This window comes from Octopus bimaculoides, chromosome 18 (assembly GCF_046866305.1).
Source record: "Octopus bimaculoides isolate indiv1 chromosome 18, ASM4686630v1, whole genome shotgun sequence".
Classification (NCBI taxonomy): Eukaryota; Metazoa; Mollusca; class Cephalopoda; order Octopoda; family Octopodidae; genus Octopus; species Octopus bimaculoides.
This window is the reverse complement of record NC_142945.1, coordinates 20,843,695-20,856,561: the sequence shown is the minus strand read 5'-3', so window position 1 is coordinate 20,856,561 and position 12,867 is coordinate 20,843,695. Positions and strand designations below refer to the sequence as shown.

Genomic DNA, 12,867 nt, shown 5'->3' with positions numbered 1-12,867 from the left:
GGGGCCAAATCAGGAGAATAGGGAGGGTGGTCAACCAGTTTAAAGCCACAGTTACGCACAACAGCCATTAAAACCAAAGGCTTGTATACTGGAGCATTGTCCTGATGAAATAACACTCCTTTTGTCAGTTTTCTTGGAAGTTTTGTTTTCATAGGCTTTTGAAACTGTCTCAACAACTCTCCATTGATGGTGTCGCCTTTTCCAAGATAGTCAATAAACACACTGCCTTTGCATCCCAAAAACTGAAGCCATCACCTTCCTTACGGATGAAATGACTTTGGCCTTCTTTGGGGCAGTTGAGGAGGGGGTGCTTCCACTGCATGGATTATCTCTTTGTCTCTGCCTGAAAGTAATGAACCCAACACTCATCCTTGGTCAGGAAGCATGCAAAGAAACCAGCCGGATCTGGCTCAAACAATGTCAGATTTCCCTGTGATGTGATTAGCCTGGTTCTGATCAGGTGTCAGAAGGTGTAGCACTCACCAAACAGAAACCTTCACCATGCCAAGTTCATTGTGCAGAATATTCTCAACTCTCCCATTGGATATGCTAACAGCATTGGCTATTTGATTTATGGTCAATCGCCTGTCATCTATCAACATGTGGCGAACATGATCAATGTTTTCCTCAGCGGAAACAGTTGCAGGATATCCAGACCTTGGGTCATCTTCAAGAGTCTCCCTCACACCCCCCCCCCTTAATTCAGCTGCTCACTTCTGCACTGTTGATTGATAAAACTGGAGCATCATCCCCTAATGAAGCAACCATGTCAACATGAACGTCCTTGGGGACTAAACCCTTTTTCTGCAGGTACTTGATAACACCATGATGCCAAATCTTGCCCACTTTCAAGAGAAGTGGCAACAAGTTACTTTTGAAATCTTCCTTGAACAATCAGATGTCATTTTACCTGGAAAGAAACAATGAAATTATTAACAAGAACTGTTGAAATTAATGCATGCAAGATTTCACAGGTCTAGCTTCACTTCTTCATAGACAGCCCTATGACCTTTTCAGCCCACCCACAATTCCATGTCAGATATCAGATGACGGACCGAAATATAATTCAAGGGAAGTGACTCTTCCTCATCAAGCGACAGTTACGTATCTTTAATATCAGGTGAGATAAAGAAGCAGATGGTAGTACGAAACTGAATGGCTTTTTGTGAATCCACCCAAAACGATTAACCAAAATACGAATGACCGGAAATCAAAGTAATAGTTGCTTGAATGAACAGTTAATCAATTTATTAGCAAATATTCGAAACACGGGAAAATGTTTCTAAACAAATATCTTATACAGTCTCAATTTATTGAAATGATTTTTATTTGGACAGTTTTACATTATATATATTTCGTTTTTTGTCTTTAGTTTGCAAGATTCTTCATGTGAAATTGTGTTTTGAAACAGATTTTGTCATATCTCAGGAGAGTCATTGGGCAAATAATTAGGGCAGTTGATTTCAACCCCGTCTTCAATCACATGTGGATTACAAGTACATCATGCATCCAGACTCCATTTCAGCCAATCAGAACTTTTTGTTCACATGTTAATCACAAGAACCTTATATCAAGAGAGGTTTTAAATACTGCAAATGAATGCAGAGTGAATGCAGACCTTGTTGAATTTGGTCCCAGGTAAATTCCTCTCAAACACCTGTTTTCACACATCTCCTTACTCAACCAAATGCAATTCTCCTAATGGCTGTTTTCACAGCACTATACACAATCCAGATATAGATAAAAAAAATCAATACAAATATAGGTATATGCAATGTTGTGGAAAATCAATCTAGCTATCAAATTTCTGTTGAAGATCTCCAGCACCTGTAAACCACGATATTCAAATAAAATTGACTCTGCCTGTGTTGCATGAAGCCTTGTAATAACATTGCAATAAATGATGTATATAAACTGACAAGTTTTTGTCATAACCACACTACATAGTAAACACGTGTCATATGCACTGGTCTAATTTTACTTTTGTTATTGTTGGTCTACTAGTTAGCCTTTCAACCAATTAATTAATCAATTGTTTGATTCATTGATAATTCAATCAAATAATCAACTTGGTTCATCAGAGTTTGTTCATCACCATTTGCAACCTCATCAATGATATGCCCTCTGTACTTCAGGTCTAACAATAATGAAAGAACTAAGATAGAACCAGTATGTGTGTTTATTATTGGCACAATAATCCTATTAAGATACAATGAAAGACAATCCCATGTCATAAGCAACAGCTAGCATGTATGGTTATGTGTGTGTGTGTGTCCCCGTGTGTGTGTGTGTGTGTGTGTGTGTGTGTGTGTGTGTGTGTGTGTGTGTGTGTGTGTGTGTGTGTGTGTGTGTGTGTGTGTGTGTGTGTGTGTGTGTGTGTGTGTGTATGTGTGTGTGTGTGTGTGTGTGTGTGTGTGTGTACGTGTGTATATGATGTTTATAATCCAAAAATTCTGCTTTTCAGGCAGTAAACATAAACATGAGTGACACCCTTTTATAAACTACTCCAGCTTTTACATTTTAAATTAAACTATATACTTCTCTTTCTCAACATCCTATTCTAAATGTATGTCTAATGAAACCAAAAGTAAAAAGAAAGGAGAGAAGAAAGGGCAAGAAAAGAGAGAATTAGGCTATGAAATTTTTACATTCTCTCAATTTCCTGTAATTCAGACCACCTTATGGTCTCAACGGACTAAATGGAAAAGGTGTTGCCCTGGAGGATGGCAAGAGAGTTGTACTGGAACAGCCACTCTGGCTCACAGGGCTTTTGGAAGGTGTTTATAAGCCATTTAAAATAACACATAAAAACCGTTAGATTCACTTCAACATTTAAATTTAATTTGTCAAAATATTTTCGTCGCTTTGAGACCGTGACCTGTTCACTGACAAAATTCTGTGCTGCATCTGAGCAGATGCAGCGTACCACAGAATTTTGAAAATATTTTGACAAATTAAATTCAAATGTTGAAGTGAATCTAACGGTTTTTGTGTGTTATTTTAAATGGCTTATAAACACCTTCCACGCTGCAATTGTTTTCGTTCCAGCACACGATCTCAGATCAGGTCACTTGCTATGCAAGTACATCTCCGCAATAAATTTAATATATTCTGATTAATTGTTGATTCTACCAACTCTAACTTCAACTTACGTTTTCTTGCTTTTTCAGTAAATTTTATTTCAATAAACTCGTTTTGAGTAACACTCTGAATATCGCTTTTAACATATTTATGCTTTGTTATGTAAGACAAATAAAATGAAGATTCAGAGAAATTTTCTGCCAGAATAGAGTAGAAACTTTGCAGATAACAAGTATATAAAATGTGAACTACTGTTACCCTCTTTGACTGTCAATCTTTCAAGTGATAAACATGTTCTTGTGGATCTGGGAAGTCCACTTCATAAGTTGTCAACCATACACAGGGGTTTGAGAAGTCTTCACAAAAATGTCAGCACTATGTAGTTAATATGTGGCTTTCTTTCTGCTTGGCCAAACACTTTCAATCACTTCTTATTAAATCAATAATAATGTATATCATAGAAAGGATGGGGGGGTTCCTTACAGAAATACTTCAACACTTCTCTGATTACAGTGTGATCTACCTTTACACATATTCAGTCCTGTACAAATGAGATTGACGTGTTCTGCTTTTGAACCATCCAAAGTGTTTATTCCTTTGACAGGCTTTTGTGTTTCATGCCATTAATTTCCATACCTCTTTGTTAACATGCTTTGTTTTATTATTTAGTTGGTAATTTCACTTTGTCAAAGATTCTAGATATCTAGAATTGTTTTGTCAGCATATCCAGTGTCCATGGAGTGGACATTTGTGAGTGACTTTTCTGTAGGTTCTTTTTTTCGGTTCATTCATGATAAATTCCAAGAAAATGTTGAAAAGTGTAAGAACAACAAGTAACCTTGCCTCAGACCTGCATGTAGTTCATATTAATTCATCAGTTGACCAACCATGACCACAGCACACTTAGTATATGTATGTGTACATAAATATATGGATGGCTAGACAGACAGACAGACAGATACACACATTTGCACATGTAAGTATAGATGAATGTATATATACATATGTATCTATAGATGCATATATACATCTGTATACATGCATGGATAAAAAATAAATAAACAGACAGACAGACAGACAGACAGACAGACAGACAGACAGACAGACAGACAGATGGATAGATAGATAGATTTATTGATTGATAGATATAGATATATATAAATGTCTATGTAAGCATACATTCATGTGTGCATATATATATATATATATATATATATATATAATAATAATAATATTAGGGACAAAATCCCAAATTACAGGTAAAAACTCAATTAAAATCAATTTATAAAAAATTAAAATTAAATTGAGCTTTACTTGGTTCTTTTCCCTAAAACTATATATATGTATATATAAGGTAGGTATTCTGTACATATGTATGTATCTATCTGTCTATCTAGCTATCTAGACAGACAGATAAACAGTCAGATAGATACCTCCAATGACGGACTGGGCAGGTTGCCAGCTTGCTCGATGGCAAATGGACCCCTGTGCCATTAGAAACCACATTTAGGGGCCCATGCTAGTATCTAAGGAGCCCATCCTCTCAAGTTTGAGAATTTTTTTATTCATTCCTGGAATAATGCATTAATTATTTCAGCCTGGCTGTGTTTGTAGACATTTGAAAAGAATACTTTTAACAAAAAAAAATTTTAATGATAGCATTGTAGTTGAGGGTGGGCCCCCTTAGTCTCCTGGCAACCAATATTTTTAAACCCAGTCTGCCACTGGATACCTCTGCATATATTCATGTGCATATATATATATATATATATATATATATATATATATATATATCCACATCAAGAATCTTGCACACGAAATACACATACGAAATATATATATATATATATATGTATATATATATATATATATATATATATATATATATATATATATATATATATATATATATATATATATATATATATAAGGTGATCGATTGACAGAGTTATTAGAGCATTGGACAAAATCTTTTACTGTATTCATTTAACCTTTCTGACTTTAAATCTCACCAATGCCAATTTGCTAATCATCTTTTTTGTGTCAAAAAACAAGCTACCAGTTTTGTCCATTTGACAGTCGATCATATTTTTGATTTTCTCCTCATCACACAGAAAATAGGAAAGTGGTTTCAAAGTAGCTTTATTCATTCATTATTAATTAAATATATTATCTTTGTTTTAAATATACAACCAGTTTTGCCCTGTCTTACTCGTTTTCAAGCTTTTTTAAAGCATCTATCAGAATCTGAGAATCATAACTTGGACCGCCTCCTCCTAATTCTTTTGGCATGGAATCTTGGTCAAAATACTCCCAGAAATTTTCCAAACTATATCCATGGACAAAAACCTGAAAATACAAACAGTAATAATCTTTATAATTATTGAACTTATATAAGTATATCTATATATGCAACCAAAACATGCCACCAAAATAACTCACACCTCTCACTACACCTTACACCAGTGAGTTTTCATTAAGAACATATATATATATATAGATATATATATATATATATATATATATATATATATATATATATATATATATTATTATTATTATATGTATTTATTTTCTCCTAATTAATAAATAACTCGGACAAAATAAATTGGTTAATAGATACCAGGGTAGCAAAGATCACAAAATGACTATGGTGTAACTCCTGTTTATGAGGCAGAAACTCCTTGTTATTTTGGGTAATTGAGTATATATAAATTTAGTGAATGGAGTAAAACGCATTTGTTAACTGCATACTATGGAAGGTATAATTTGTAATCTTCGAAACATATGTTGGAAATAAAAGTATGCAGTTAACATATGCGTTTTACTCCATTCACTAAATTTATATATATATATATATATATATATATATATATATATATATATATATATATATATCAGTATGTGTGTGTGCGTGTGTGTGTGTGTGTGTGTGTGTGTGTGCATGCATGTGTTAAACTGGTAATTCCTACACTTTTTTCTCTCTCCGTCTTTTTTTTTTTCGTTCTCACTCCATTTTTTCCCCTCCCAGTCCTTTCTGTCAAAGAGCGTAGGCTCAAAACATCAAAGCCTTTTCCATTCTTCCTGAGTATTAAATTAATACATCTCCTTGTTGCCTCACCTATCTTTGTCTTTTGTTTTTTGTAAATTTGAACTACATATATATATATATACACACACACATGCACATATTTACCTGTTTGTGTGTGTGAGTGTGTATTCTCAACCACATGGTCTTGAGTTCAATTCTACTCCATAGTACCATGAGTAAATATCTTCGACTATAGCCCTGGGCCAACCTTATGATTAGATTTGATAGACAGATACCAAATCTAATCATAAGGTTTGGGCCATGGCTATGGTAGAAACTGAAAAAAGAAATCCTTGTTCAAATGTGTGTGTGTTTGTGTGTGTGTGTGTGTGTGTGTGTGTGTGTGTACCCTTGTCTTTGACACTGTGGTTGTTAATGAGCATCACCATCACACAAGTGATGTTCAGTATTTCCAGAGTTCCATAATAAACATAAAATATTATGTCGCTTGAACCAGGTGAGGGTTAACAACAGGAAGGACATTCAGCCATAGAAAATCTGCCTCAACAGATTCCATCTTACCCATGCAAGCATGGAAAAGTGGACATTAAATGATGATAATGGCATACATATATATATCATCATCATCATCATCATCATCGTTTAACGTCCGCTTTCCATGCTAGCATGGGTTGGACGATTTGACTGAGGACTGGTGAACCAGATGGCTACACCAGGCTCCAATCTGATTTGGCAGAGTTTCTACAGCTGGATGCCCTTCCTAACGCCAACCACTCCGAGAGTGTAGTGGGTGCTTTTACGTGCCACTGACACGAAGGCCAGTCAGGCGGTACTGGCAACTGCCACGCTCGAAATGGTGTATTTTACGTGCCACCTGCACAGGAGCCAGTCCAGCGGCACTGGCAGCAATCTCGCTCGAATGTCTTTACACGTGCCACTGGCACAAGTGCCAGGAAGGCGACACTGGACACAGGTGCCATCACGATATATATATATATATATATATATATATATATATATATATATATATATATATATATATATATATGTATATATATATATATATATATATAGTTATATATATATGCACACACATACAGACACACACACATGTGTGTGTGTGCCTTTGTTTGTCCCCCACCACTACTTGACAATCGGTGTTCATGTGTTTATGTCTCCAGAACTTAGCAGTTTGACAAAAAAAAGTCTTTTCTTTTCTACTCTAGGCACAAGACCCGAAAATTTGGGGGAGGGGGGGGGGGCGGGCAGTCGATTAGATCAGCCCCAGTATGCAACTGGTACTTAATTTATCGACCCCGAAAGGATGAAAGGCAAAGTCGACCTCGGCAGAATTTGAACTCAGAACGTAAAGACAGACGAAATACCGCTAAGCATTTCGCCCAGCATGCTAACGTTTCAGCCAGCTCATCGCCTTAGTTTGACAAAAAAAAGTCTATTAGAATAAGTGCCAAGCTTTACATAAAATATAATAAGTAATGGGGTCAATAAATTCAGCTAAAAATTCTTCAAGGTGATGCCCCAGTATGGCCACAGTCTAATGACTGAAACAAGTAAAATAAAAGACAAAAGAAAAGAGAAATACTGAAGAGAAAATAATACAAATATTCACCTTTTTTGAAAGCTTTCTTTTCAGAAATGGTTTGACCATTGCATATGTCCAGGTAAAATACCAAGGCTCATTAATTACATGTACACCTTGAAACCGAGCAGGAAATGATCCCTGAGTTAAAGAAAGAATAAAAATAATCAAATACAATTTAAGTTATTGAAAAACCAGAAAATATCCCTTGAGAACAAATGATACATTCAGCAAAAAATAGCATCATCAAAGTGCTTGATATAATCTTGCGAGAAAATTTCTAGAATCTTGTATATGCATGATTATATTTTGTTAGTAATACTATTGCACTTAGGAATATTCATGTGATTAAAAAGTATGCTTTAGAATCACGTTAGTTTTATCCCACTGTGAACATCTAGGGACAAGTGTTTTCTACAAGATCCTCAAATTGATTGATATTTTATTAGAAGAATTTAGTGAATAGAAGTTGGTAATTCAGTCATTTTTACATACTTACGTACATATACACACAGACATACATACAAACATACATACATACATACAAACATACATGTATGCAAGCATACATACATACATACATATATACATACATACATACATACATACGTACATGCATGCATACATACATACATACATACATACATACATAGGTGTGGCTGTGTGGTAAGAAACTTGCTTTCCAAACATATGACTTGGGGTTTAGACCCCCAGCATGGCACCTTGGGCAAATGTCTGCTATTACAGCCCTTGGCTGACCAGAGCCTTGTGTGTGGCTTTTATAGATGGAAAGACACACACACACATACATACATACATGCACACATACATACACACACACACACACACACACATACATACATACATACATACATACATACATATGTACATACATACATGTGTGTGTGTGTGTGCACATGTGTGTGTGCACGCATGTGTGTGTGTACATGCATGTGTGTGTGTACACACGTGTGTGTGTGTGTGTTTATATTTGTACTAGTCAACCACCACCATATAACAACTGGCATTGGTGTGTTTGCATCCCGGTAACTTAGCAGTTCAGCACAAGAGACCAATAGAATAAGTATCAGGCTTATACAAAAATTAGTTCTGGGGTTGGTTCACTTGACTAAAACCCTTAAAGGTGGTTCTCCAGCATTAGCTGCAGTCTAATGATTGAAATGAGTGAAAAACGAAGAAGATTAAAAGATATACTTTAGAACCACATGGGTTTAATTTGACAGTGAACACCTAGGGGTATGTGTTTTCTACAAGAGCTTCAAGTTGACCAGTACCTTATGAGTAGAATATTGTAGGTACCAGTCTGTCATTCTGTCATTTATTAATGTAGATATAGACACACACACACACACACACACACACACACACACACGCTCCTGTCCCTCTGTCATACTCTAATCTTTCATCACCTGGAACAAAGCCACCTCTTTCAATACTCTCCCCCTCTCAAAGGACCATTGTCCTGCAAGTTACTTGGTGACCTCACTGGTGCTGGTGCCATGTAAAAAATCATCTAATCCCACACTGTAAAGTGATTGGCATTTGGAAGAGCATCTAGTTGTAAAAATGATGCCAAAGGTGATCTCACTGGTGAGGGTGCTATGTAAAAAGCACCCAATCCATTTTTTTTAGGTTGTTGACATTAGGAAGGGCATCCACCCATAAAATCCACACCAAAACAGACAGTAAAGCTTGATGCAGTCCTCTGGCTTATCAGCTCCTGTCAAACTGTCCACAGTGAAAGGATTAATGGTTCAAAAACAAAAGATCAATATAAAGCAAAAACAACTGAAATAGGCAGTCTAGTGGTGAGAGCCAATAAAAATTAAAATAATTGCTACTCCCACCACCATCACATTACCATTCTCACTACATCACTACTTCCGAACAAGTAAATCTTATGAGAAAAAATGAAACCTTACCTGAAGAATATCCACCATTGCTTTTAACTCTGATGTTTTCAGGCCCCATGCCTGTTTCAGGGAGTAATTGTAGAAGTTCTCAATAAGAACACAACCAGTAACTTGTGTCTGATGGTTGACAATGAGCTTTTGTAATAAATAGAGGTAAGCCCTCATTATTACCAGGAAAGGGAATTCATTCTTGTCCCAATTTTCAATACTAAAACAGAACACAGTCCTTCCCTGCAAAAGCATTTGACATGAAAACAAAATTCTTAGATTGTAGCATTTGATGGGAAATACATAAAGATAATTACAATGATCCTTTCTACTATAGGAACATTGTCTGAAATTTTGGGGAAGGGGGATAGTTGACCTCAATGTGTAACTGGTACTTATTTCATTGACCTCGAAAGGATGAAAGGCAAAGTCAGCTTTGGGAGAATTTGAACTCAGACCATAAAGGAGGATGAAATGCCGCTAAGCATTTTACCCGGCTTGCTAACAATTCTGCTAGCTCACTGCTTGAAACATAATTACAATAATGGTCAATAAATAGGTAACTATTCAATATGTACTTGAGTGTATGTGTGCATTTTTTTTTTTTTTTTTTTTTTTTTTTTTTGCTTTCTGTCATTGTAGGTTCATCCTAAAATCAAGCAGGATTTGGATCAAAGGAGTTCAGTAATGACTAGTCTATCTTTTAAAATATAAATTATCAAATTATCAAATATATCTAAATTATCAAATTATATCTTTGCTTTCTTAATATTGTAGGGTGTGACTAAAAAGAGATTTGGCTGGTGTTTCTAGCAGGACTAGCAACCACATAAGCGTTACATATATATATATATATATGTATGTGCATGTGTGCATGTATACGAGGGGGTACCCAAAACAAACCAAAATTTTGCAATATTATTTTATTCAGTTAGTTTTACATGCTAACAAATTTATCACTTTCAAAGTATTCTCCATTTGAAGCAATGCATCGATCCAGACGCGTTTTCCACTATTTGAAGCAGTGATGTCTTTTAAAGTGATGTCTTTTTAATGCCTCCATCATTGTTTTTTCACCTCTTCCACATCTGAAAATTCCATAGCACCAGCTTTTGCCACTAACGATGACCCTCGAAAAAAGGTCCAGGTCGATTTCCAACTGTTTTTTCAGTTCACGACACGCATTCAGTCACGACTGATTTTGACCTTCCATGATCAAGCGAGGCACAAATTTTGCTGCAACTCTTTTCATTCAAAATTCGTCACTCAAAATTATTGGCTGGAGCTTCAGGATACACCAACCATATCAACAAGTTTGTCAATTGTTCGGTGATGGTCCTCTAAGATCAGCTTATGAATTTTCATGATGTTTTCATTTGTTCAGGAAGTTGACAGATGCCTTGAACAAGATTGGTCTTCAAGCAACAACTGACCATTCCTAAAGCATGAAAACCATTTGTAAACTTGTATTTTGCTCATGGCAGCATCCTTGTAAGCTGTTTGAAGCATGACAACTGATTTGGTTGCCATTTTCACCAGCAGAAAACACAATTTCACAGAAGCGTGCTGTTCCTTCATTTCAATCATCACAAAAATCAACAAGGAAAAAGTACTGCAAAACAAAGATGCACCACATGGCAGTACAACTACAGTCGATGCCACCGGTCAGCAGACTGATGTCTGAGGGTCATATCAAGTGGCTTCTAGTAGCAGAAGCCTGAACTGTATGAGCTTGTCCCACAAAGAACATTACTAGGTACTTTTGGGTATCTCCTTGTATTTATAAATATATATATATATATATATATATATACTCAACAATGAGTTCAATATTAACATTATATATATATATATATATATATATATATATATATATATATATATAAATAGTTTGACTGCTTCTTTCTCTGGAGACAGTAGAATGATGTGGACGCCTCTGACGAAAACCCAGTAAGGTTCAAAAATCAATTTGTTCATCATTTTTTCAGTCTGCAGAGAAATTGCTAAAATTTGCCCGGTTCATAATTATACCATATGTTACATATATATATATATATATATATATATATATATATATATTTCCTGTTTTCTTATACAATAACTCCACAAATAATATCTCCATAGTTCTCAATTTTAATATGCATTTTGACTAATATACTCTCTCTTTTCTCTCTAAATCCTTTTTGCTCCTTGTGGAGTATAGGGCCTCAACAGTTATTTTCCACTTTTTGCAATCATTGGCGTGTTTCTTGGCTGATTCCCATGTCAGGCCAGGGGTCCTGAGCTCGTCCAAAATGCACCGCTTCCATGTCTGCTTCGGGCATCCTCGCTTCTTTTTCCCCTGGATTGTAGTAATGGAATAAGCAGATATGCTTCAAGAGGAAATAGCTGGGATTTACCCTAACTACCTACATTATATATATAATTCTCAGTCTTAGAAGACACATGACATGTGATCTTCTTCTAGCACATTAGCAGTCCACTTAGTAGCCTCATTTATATATATTCTTATATATTTTTATATGTACATATACAATAATCCTTGAGATCTCAGATATTTTTCTGAATCTCCCTGATTCTTTTAATGTGCTAGCTACCTGGTATTAAATTGATATTAATAAATATCCAATTTTTTACCCTATTGTTTAATTACATTATATATATATATAAAGTGAAGTATATTTGCCACTTAAATGTGGCTGACCCCGAGGGGTGGATGTTACTGTTGCTTTTAGCCCCAGGAGGACATCTCCTCCAGCTGGCTATCGACACACATCTGTGTCCTGTCTGTATTTGCCAAGGGAAGTTATCTTTCCCATCTTGATCTACGATACGTACGTACCCGAGTTTCAGGGTTATTTCCCTTCTTCAGCATACGACAATCGCCGACCTTCGATGCAAAAGACATCCCTTGGCAAATATATGTAACTTTCTCCAGTGAAATTATTCACTGATATCGAAAAATTTCACTGGAGAAAGTTACATATATTTGCCAAGGGATGTCTTTTGCATCGAAGGTCGGCGATTGTCGTACGCTGAAGAAGGGAAATAACCCTGAAACTCGGGTACGTACGTATCGTAGATCAAGATGGGAATGATAACTTCCCTTAGCAAATACAGACAGGACACAGATGTGTGTCGATAGCCAGCTGGAGGAGATGTTCTCCTGGGGCTAAAAGCAACAGTAACATCCACCCCTCGGGGTCAGCCAC

General features: G+C 35.8%; 1 protein-coding gene across 8 annotated transcripts in view; it reads right to left on the bottom strand.

The window, feature by feature from the left end:
- Positions 1 to 5,206: 5,206 nt before the first annotated feature.
- The window catches only part of LOC106869923 (retinaldehyde-binding protein 1), a 42,064-nt gene continuing 34,403 nt past the window's right edge, over positions 5,207 to 12,867 (bottom strand). For all 8 annotated transcript variants that reach the window (XM_089365907.1, XM_089365911.1, XM_089365910.1 and 5 more), the window contains 3 exons: positions 9,677 to 9,898; positions 7,764 to 7,874; positions 5,207 to 5,430 (listed from right to left, as the gene is read on the bottom strand). In XM_089365907.1, the coding sequence (XP_089222033.1) occupies positions 5,290 to 5,430; positions 7,764 to 7,874; positions 9,677 to 9,898 (474 nt within the window). In that variant the 3' untranslated portion in view covers positions 5,207 to 5,289. The remainder of the gene's footprint in view (positions 5,431 to 7,763; positions 7,875 to 9,676; positions 9,899 to 12,867) is intronic.